Raw genomic sequence first — 9,788 nt, 5'->3', positions numbered from 1 at the left:
AAAAATACAGAGATCATCAAGGATCAAGAAATATGAACGTCCAGAGACAAGACTTCCTGTTTCAGGCTTTTTCCTTCAAAATAAAACAACAGCTTTTTTCGGGTGGAATGAATTTCGAGTGGATCGCCAATGAGCAGATTAATGGATTCCCCCTTTGATCCGGATGAACCATGGTTTGTTCTTTCATGCATTCAGTATGCCTCTCTCATCAAGTTGAAAGGGCTCAAGACACGACACAAACTTTATGTAAATTTACCATGACATAATGCATCTTCTTTATGAGATAATATAACATTTTCAATGCCAGCGGCTTCAAAACTACGTCGCCATTCCGTGACGTCAGCGACAGAACCGCTCAGGTTACTATGACTGTGTTACGACCACTGTTAGGAGGTAATTACAAAGTGGAAAGGATTCCTATAAACCTTTCACATTTTCATAAACTACTTCAATGATGGATCTTGTCTGAACATAGGGGGGGTCTGAGCAATGTCGTTACCATACCCCTAACCCATTGACGTCATCAATGTGCACGCGAAAACATGGCGGCCACCACGTATGAATTTATGTTATAAACAAAACGGATTTGATAACTGAGGAGAAATGTTTATATATTTTTGTAAATGTACTTTTAGACCGATTTCTAATTACAGTCGGGGTTCCCTTTAAGCTTTTACCCAGGTGCAAATAGTCACGTCTCCAGCGGCTAGCAGGTTGCTAGCAGAACTGTCACACCCACAACACCAGGAAGTTGGGAAACCATAAGGAAGACCCCGAAGGACAAAACTCCTTGGAGTGAGTTTATTGACAGGACAGGGTGTCCTCTATGTTCAGACAATATATAGTTTTCACCTTCTTAACGACACGTCATAATCCAAAGCAGCGTCTGGGCTAATCAGGCGTTTGAAGGGTTAGGGTTCGGGTTGGCCAAGGGCCACGCAGGTCGCCAGCCGAATTGTCTGAACACTGGGGTGTCTGGGCAATGTCAAGGCCATCATGCCATAATCAAAAGGCTTGAAATATTTCAGCTATACTGTAAAAGGGTCAAACTTTAAATGAACTTTTCCATAATCTTCTAATGGCCCTGTGATGAACTGGTGACTTGTCCAGGGTGTGGCCCACCTCTCACCCATAGTCAGTGGGGCTAGGCGTTACCCGGCTTCGGTTAAGTGGCTGAACACAATAGGGCTCCTTCTCGTCTTCAAGAATGAATGAATAGTCCTCTCATTTATTGAGATGCACCCGGGTAGCCATTCATCCATTCATCCATTCATCTGCCGAGCGCTTTCCCGCTCTGCCGGTCGCGGGACTCGCTGGAGCCTATCCCAGCTTGCTATGGACAAAATGCATTTCACAATATTCCACCAAAGAAGGCTGAAATCTAAAATCAGCTTCAGCTCTCGTCTGATCACGGGCCAGTCTGGATCATTATCTCACATTTCGGGGTTCAAACCGGCGCCGACCACGGATGTCTGGAGCCAACACAGCAGAGATGGTTTCATCGATCGTCTCGTCTAATGGAAGATGGATGGATGTACGGATGCTGACATGGCATTTAAAGTTGAACAGTTAAAGCCCTCTTCATTACGAAACGATGGAGATTTATTCCATCCCAGCAGCATGTAAAGTACAGCACTCATTTTGGCTCCAAATAAAGTTAAAATTGCTATTTTCATTGGGGCTAAGAAGCCTAAGCGTAGTCAAAGACTTGAAACTGCATGTGTAAACAGGAAGTAGAACCCAGAGCAGTGTGACCTGCGTCTGTTCAGCGGCCCTTCGCTCTGAGGAGCTGCATCATCTCCTCTCTTCTGCTTCTCAGTCTACTAACCCACCCCGAGGATTTTCTTCATGCGCTCATACACTACGTAGGAGATGCTGACAGCTGGAATGACTTTGAGAAAGTTGGGGGTGATGCCTCGGTACAGGCCGGCTACACCCTCGTGTGATATGATGTACTTGAACTGGCCCACCATGGTCAGCTTGGGTTTCCCTTCAGTAATGGCTGAAAGAAAAGCAAAAGAGGTTGAGAGTTGACTCCTAGCTGGGCCATTGATTATGGAACAACATGTTAAGAACACGTTGGAATCCGTTTTACCTTGTGCCTGCATACGTGTGCGGATGAGAGCCAGGGGATAGGACGCCAGCTGTCCACAGGTACTTGAGATGGTACCACAGCCCAGGAGCACAAGAACTCCTGGATCTGCAGAGTCTAAGCAGTACCTCTGAAGCCAAGCGTTCTTCAGAGTCTTTAGATGGAGCAGGAACAGGCAGAAATAGTTTCATATGTAAAGGTGGCGAGTTGCAAAAGTAAGGTCAAACTTTAGCGGGCTATCTTTGAGCTTCTGATTTTGACTGTGGGCTGCACACACCTCGTACACGGCCAAATCGATACCAGCATAAGGAATGATGCCGACTGTATTTGGCAGGTAGCCCCTGTAGAAAGCCTGGGCTCCCTCCACCTTCAGGATCTTCCTGGCACAATCAGCCACACCCGAGTACTGTCCAGTCGTCCTCAGTGTAAGACGAGTCTTCAGCACCTACACACCAGAGTGGAGAAGCAGGGTGAGGATCGACTGTACCCCTACGGCGTCTTTGTATTTATTTACTTTATTGTGCTGCTACGTGCACCATTAGAAATAAAGTTCACTTTAAGTCTAGGCACTGAACTTAGTGCCACAGAAATACACTGCAGAATGTGAGAACTTTATGCCTTTGTCGGTCCAGGAGTGTGACGGAGTCCACAGCCCTCACCTGGCTTAGAGGAAGCCACACCTGCGGTATGAGTGTAGCCACTGTATGAATGGATGAATGCAGGCTCGTGTTGTAAAGGACAGACCCAGAAAGGCAGCAGAGATACAATGACCTTTAAACTGACCTCCATTGGGTAGATGATGGTCTGGGCAGTAGCTCCTGCCAAAGATCCAGCGATAAACCTTTCTTGTACCCTTAAAGAGCCCCCCTCTTTACTGCCCCGAATCAAGCACTTCATCTAAAGTAAAAGAAAGAATGGTTGGCGGGGAAAGACAGACGTGGGAAGGGCCCAGAGGGGGGGGGGCAATAATATGATGCATCTGTGGAGAGAATTCAACTATCCGGACATGAAAATAGGCATTATTCAAGACTGGGTAGAGTTCTGGTCTTACATGTACCATTAGGTTTATTTATAAGGATTGAGTTCTAACTATTTCTTGTCATTGATTGGTTGGAGCGCACCGACCTGTTCATAGGCCATAAACTTAATGGCCGATTCAGGAGCAATCTTGAGGACATTGATCCCATTTCCCCTCCAGAGTGAGAACACGCCTCCTTCCTTGATCATTCCCCTCAGTCCAGACCAGAGATTCATTCCTTGAGATTTAGAACCATGTACCTGAATGCAAAAACAAGTCAATCATCTGAGTACAGTGGGTACAGATACAAGCTGCCAAACTGAGCTAGTTCAACAGGAAGGGGGTGCGAGGTGAGGTCCTTTATCAGGTTCAGGTCAGTGATGGCCCTGGGCAAAAAGCAGTTTTCCAGCCTTGAGGTGCGAGCTTTAGTTTAAAGGCTCTATAGTTGGTGACAGCCCAGAACCATTCAGTTTGACCACTGATAGGGTCATTTGCTGATTTTCATTTGTTTAAATGTAACCGTTAGATAAAGAACAGCCCCATCTGGTGGGCAGCGATGTTGTGCGCTCTGAAGGTATCGTGATGTCACTAAGTCAAGAGGTGGAGCCATGAACGTTATAAATAAACTTGTTCCGGGAAGCGGAAACAGTTGGTTGGAGGAAGCGCGCCGGACCAGCCGGTCCGGGCAGCGTGAGAGAAGATAGAAGCCTGGTGTCCGCCTGTTTCATTTCGGTGCGTTTGTAAATTAATATCACAATGTTAGAGACTTAATCTCTAACAACCACTCAGTCCCGAGGTGTGAATCAGCCTCGGTCATCCTCGCTGGCGGCTCAAACACTCTTAACGTCAGCTCCTCTAACCGTTTGTTTCGCCGTCTCGACAGACAAAAACTCTCCGAGCACAAATGAGAAAAGCTTTGAGACAGCCCTTCACAAAAGTATAATCGTGAACTTTGTGAAATGACCCACCTGCAGGAAGACTTTTAGACGGTCCAATGGTGCAGTGCCTGTTCGGGACACAGCGCCTGCCATCGCCCCAGCAACCAGCTGCTTCCACACCAGACCTGAGCGCCGCTCACGCTCTGAGAACTCGTCTGGCACAGTCAGATGTTCTCCGATGTCAAACATCTGTGGCACCAGGAGAAATGTAAAGGACAACTTGTACCGGTATATCTTCCAGGTGGCCTTTAATCATTTGTATTGTCGAATTCTTTGCAGGTTACAACTGAATGCATCACGTTTTCACTATAAAAAAAGAAGCAAGCTTTTTCATATGTCTTCTATCTGATCCTTTCTGTTCCAGTTTTGTTATGTCCTGATCTTTTTTCAGAATAGTTTTTATTTATTTAGTTCTATTTTATTTTTATTTTATTTTGTATTTTTATTTTTATTTACAGATGACAGTAATTACGGGGCAGAATGGTGGCGCAGTGATTAGCGCCGCCGCCTCACAGCAAACAGGTACTGGGTTCGATTTCCATTCTGTGTGGCGTTTTTTGTTCTCCCCGTGTCTGTGTGGCCCCGCAATGCGCTGGTGACACATCCTGGGAGTACCCCGCCTCTCGCCCGTAGTCAGAAGAGACGATTGTTTCATGTACACGAAGATGTTATTTTATTTTACCTCTATTTAAACAGGTAAGTTAATTGAGAACTAATTCTCATTTGGAACATGAGCCAATCAGAGATTGCAGACCCCGCCTCCAAAAGACTATTCGATCTTGTGAGACAGTAAACAGGGCTTCCGGATCAGAGGGGCCAAACCTGCTCTAGCTTGCTGCTCCGGAACGGGAAAAGATACAACTACAACTGTAACATATATGAAACCAGAATGAACTATGAGTGTTCACACCAAATTTGAAGTCTCTAGCTCCAGAATTGAGGTCAGGATGGACTCCTGAAAAATGCAGATTTTAGAACAAAAATTAACTCTCAGATCCGGATTCGGCCGAAATTAGTCATGGTCATAGACCTTTAAGGAGTACTTATGTGTGATTTTTTTCAGATCCATACCGCCATGCGTTTAGAAGAAATTAAGAAAAGTGCCCTATCTCGCAATGTTAAAGAATCCTTTAAAAACATTCTAGAATCTGGATCCAGACAGACAGACAAACAGACCCAATTGCAATACCCTTGCCTCCCCTTCGGCGAGGGTAATAAAGACTCCACAAAGAAAGGCCCCCAGCCGGATTTGAACCTGCGACCTCCATCCAAAACGCAGGATGGCTGTTATCAGTCTGACTATCAGGAACTGTATCATTTCTGTCACTGAACGCAGCAGACTTACATGCGATTTTAGTTTTATAGATTGGAGACGGGGCAAAGAGACTGGGAATATTCATGGGATTGGAGACGGATCAATCAGACTGGGAATATTCATGGGATTGGAGACGGATCAATCAGACTGGGAATATTCACGGGATTGGAGACGGAGCAATGAGACTAGGAATATTCACGGGATTGGAGACGGAGCAATGAGACTGGGAATATTCATGGGATTGGAGACGGATCAATCGGACTGGGAATATTCATGGGATTGGAGACGGAGCAATCGGACTGGGAATATTCATGGTATTGGAGACGGAGCAATGAGACTGGGAATATTCATGGGATTGGAGACGGATCAATCAGACTGGGAATATTCACGGGATTGGAGACGGAGCAATCGGACTGGGAATATTCATGGTATTGGAGACGGAGCAATGAGACTGGGAATATTCATGGGATTGGAGACGGAGCAATCAGACTGGGAATATTCACGGGATTGGAGACGGAGCAATCGGACTGGGAATATTCACGGGATTGGAGACGGAGCAATCGGACTGGGAATATTCACGGGATTGGAGACGGAGCAATCGGACTGGGAATATTCATGGTATTGGAGACGGAGCAATGAGACTGGGAATATTAATGGGATAGGAGACGGATCAATCAGACAGCAATCAAACAAGAAACGTGGGAAATGTGGGATTTTATTGTAAAGCAGAATTTCTGTCTAAAGAAAGGAACCAGCAGGACGACTTCAGCCTTCGTCTCGTTAACAACACAGGAAGTGATTGTGATCCGTGAACAGACAGGAAGCACTGGGGGAGGGGCGGCGTCCAGGAGGAACAAAGACACGCCCGTTTACTCCAACACCTCCGGACTCGTTAGTGTCCGAGTTCCGCCGCAGGTTCCAGGAGGACTGGAAGCAAAGGAAGGATTTCTGAGGACGGACAGCAGAGACGACTCTAGAGGCCGTCAGATGTCTCTCGTCACAGATCACATGACACCAGGACAGGGGTGGGCAAACTTTTTGACGTGCGGGCCACATTGGGTTTGAAATTTTGACCGAGGGGCCGGGCCAGGAGCATTTGGATGAGTGTTTGGCCCAGATATACTAAAGCGCTGCGTGTAGTGTGCAAACCTCATAGCACAGTAAACACACAGATAAATGTACAACCCGCTTTACTAACAGTGTGTACGAAGGACTGCGTCTTTCAAATGTGCAAAATAGCCTTTATCCAGGTAGTACGTTTGTCACAATGAATATGCAAGATGCAGCATTTACACATATTTTGGCACAACGGTGTGAGGAGAAATGTAAATAGATTAAAATAGCACAACAGTGTGAGGAGAAATGTAAATAGATTAAAATAGCACAACAGTGTGAGGAGAAATGTAAATAGATTAAAATAGCAATGACACTGTGATCTGTCAAACCTGGTGATTGCATCTGTTTTTAATAAATTTTACTTGAACACGTAAATAAATCAACATTTATTGAAAAAAGATGATCACTTTCAACATTCAAAACATATCAAAACACGAAATACTAAATCTCAATCATTTCTGCTGCACTCATTGTTGTTCCACTGCTGTGCGTAAATGCGCACTTCATTAAAAGAACGGGATTTATTGATCATGACGCTGGACGTCTGCTCACACACGTAGGTCGAGCCAAACAGCAGCATATTCTGTGCCGTCCTCCGGAGGTTTGGAAGCGTTGCTTCGTTAAGTGAGACATAAAAGTCATTCAGGTTAAGAGACTTGAACTTATCGATCGATCAGTTCCAACTGCAGCTCCTGCGGTGCGGTTTCAGGGTCTTGTGACGGGACGGGACACCAGCTGAAGTGATGCGTCAATTTTCTTTAAATCAGAGAAGCGACGGCAGAACTTCCGTTCTTGCATTGATTGCTTGCTGGCGTAGTTTGCATGCTTTGTGGCAAAGTGACGGCTGATATTATATTCAGTTGCAGTTCCAATTATTCCAGCCTTTCTGAATCCCGACAGGATGATTGCGGTTGTCACTGAAGCCCATGCTTTGTCGATCCATTCAATGACTTCCAGGAAAGTTGCATGGCGCATTCTCCCGGTTGCCGTGAAGCTGTGCTCTCCATCCGTCATCCACTGCTCCCACAGGTTACGCAAAACTGACTTAAAGCTCCTATTCACGGAGATATCAAGTGGCTGGAGTATTTTGGTTAAGCCTCCAGGGATGATGGCAGGTATGGAGTTGAAAAATTTTAATTTATTTTTTAACTGTGGTGTGATGTGCGCTCTCATGCTATCCATCACAAGCAGAGCTTTGCGTGCTCTAAAGAAGCCATCCGGTCGCTTATTGTAGCACTTTGTAAGCCACAAGTTCATCATTTCTTGATCAATCCACCCTTTCTCGTTCACGGCGACTTCAACTGAGGAGGATTGGATTTTTGGCATGGTTTTTCGTTTGAAAATGACCATCGGTGGCAGTTTTGATCCGTCTCCACAACATGCCAGCACCACTGTGAAGTGTGATCTCTCATGACCAGTTGTAACGATATTCACACTTTTTTGCCCTTTCTCTGCAACACTTCGGCCCATGGGGATGTCAAAAGTGAGGGGGACCTCGTCCATGTTAATAATATGATCCGGTGTCACGTTGTGATCACTTACATGCTTTTCAATGAACGCGCGGAAACTGTCAACCTTGGCTTGGAAGTCCGCTGGCAGTTTTTGGGACAGTGTCGTCCTAGCTCTGATAGAGAGGCGTTTGCGTTGCATGAAGCGGTAACACCAAGAAGGTCCTCCCGCAAAGCCGTTTATATTCACCTCCCTGGCAACCACCTGGGCGTGGAGACGCAACTGCACCGTTGACAAACCTCTCCCAGCAGCACGTTGTTCAAGCACCCATGCGTGAACTCGTTCCTCCAACTGCGGCCACCTAGCTTGTCGCCCGCGATTAGCTTTCTTTGTTTTCTTCATTTCAGTAAGCGTAACCTCCGCTTTTCGCCAGTCCCTTACAAGTTTTTCGCTCACTCCAAACTTTCTTTCTGCTGCTCGATTGCCGTTTTCGGCTCCATATTTCACTATCTGAAGCTTGTAAGCCGCGGAATATGACTTTCTTTTCGACGCCATTTTCAATCAGCCCTTCTAATTTGTGTTTTTCGATAACAGGTGTGACAGATAACTCTGAACCTCCAGAAACCGCGACAGATTCTGACGGGTCACAGAGTTCCCTGTAACACCTGTTATAGAAATGTGTAGGCTACTGTCTCTGCGCTCACAGATTTTGTAAAAAAAAGCATATATAAGTCGCTCCGATTTATAAGTCGCACCCCCGACCAAACTATGAAAAAAACCGCGACTTATAATCCGGAAAATACGGTAGTTCCAAGTGATCCAGAATCCAGGATCTCTTCTGGATCATCACCGAAATGTAATCATCTGTTCCTGGAAACATTCCCGACAAATCCTGGAAACTTCATCCAGATCCGTCCAGAACCTTTTGAGTTATCTTGCTAACAGCCGGACAGACAAACGGCGGTGGGAAATATGGGTTTTCAAATTTAAGCCCAAATTACCCCCCTTTCAAAAATCACCCCTCTGTGACATTTTCTTGGACACTATGTAGAACAAATGGACATTTTTGTCTGAAGGGTCGTGGACAGGTTAAACACGGATTACACAGTCAAATTATGGACGTTGAGATTTTGTGACTCCGCCTCACCAAAGAGGACGGTGGTTGTCCTGGAGGGAGTTTAGAATTTCTGAAATGGACTAAACTGTCCAGGAGTTACTCAAGGGTCAACACAGCACGACTGTCTTCCCTGGTCCGTCATCGTGGTTCTGGACTCTGAAGCTGAAACCACCTCCTGTTTGCTTCATCAGGTCAAAGTGTCCAATCAAAGCCAGGAGACAGAGACTGGTTCTGTCTGGGTCGCTCACCTGTCCTCTGTCTGTACAGCTTGAATCCAACGGCAGCCGTGAGGACGAGAAGAACCGCTGCAGTGATGATGACGATGATGATGGCGTTCACGTTAGTGGGTTCCTCTGGAGAGCAGAAAACAACAAGTCAGAGAACAACGTCCATGTCCCAACAGAACCGTCCTGCAGACGGACACCACCTGGTTGGTGGTCCTGCCGTCCTCTTTAGGTGGTTTCATGTCCATCTTGTAATCCACGTCGGCACTAATGACGTCCGGCTACGCCAGTCGGAGGTCACTAAAATTAATATTGAGTCGGTGTGTAGCTTTGCTAGGACTATGTCGGACTCCGTAGTTTTCTCTGGCCCCCTCCCCAATCTGACGAGTGACGATATGTTTAGCCGCATGTCGTCATTCAACCGCTGGCTGTCTAGGTGGTGTCCGGAAAACAACGTGGGCTTCGTAAATAACTGGCAGACATTCTGGGGAAAACCTGGTCTTATTAGGAGAGACGGTG

At 46.2% G+C, this 9,788-nt stretch overlaps 1 protein-coding gene and 1 long non-coding RNA gene across 2 annotated transcripts; one reads left to right on the top strand and one right to left on the bottom strand.

The window, feature by feature from the left end:
- Positions 1-1,823: 1,823 nt before the first annotated feature.
- LOC137916549 (mitochondrial adenyl nucleotide antiporter SLC25A23-like) lies at positions 1,824-4,368 on the bottom strand. Its single transcript, XM_068759534.1, has 6 exons — positions 4,079-4,368; positions 3,218-3,370; positions 2,876-2,989; positions 2,370-2,537; positions 2,096-2,246; positions 1,824-2,002 (listed from the first exon to the last, which is right to left on the bottom strand). The coding sequence occupies exons 1-6, from the start codon at positions 4,235-4,237 to the stop codon at positions 1,824-1,826; spliced, it is 924 nt and encodes a 307-aa protein (XP_068615635.1). The 5' UTR covers positions 4,238-4,368.
- On the top strand, positions 4,172-9,351 carry LOC137916550 (uncharacterized). The gene is made up of 3 exons (XR_011106518.1): positions 4,172-4,289; positions 4,507-4,570; positions 9,313-9,351. It is a non-coding gene; the product is annotated as an uncharacterized lncRNA (long non-coding RNA).
- Positions 9,352-9,788: the final 437 nt, after the last annotated feature.

This window comes from Brachionichthys hirsutus, unplaced genomic scaffold, assembly GCF_040956055.1.
Source record: "Brachionichthys hirsutus isolate HB-005 unplaced genomic scaffold, CSIRO-AGI_Bhir_v1 contig_966, whole genome shotgun sequence".
NCBI classification, from domain to species: Eukaryota; Metazoa; Chordata; class Actinopteri; order Lophiiformes; family Brachionichthyidae; genus Brachionichthys; species Brachionichthys hirsutus.
This window is presented reverse-complemented; position numbering and strand designations above follow the sequence as displayed.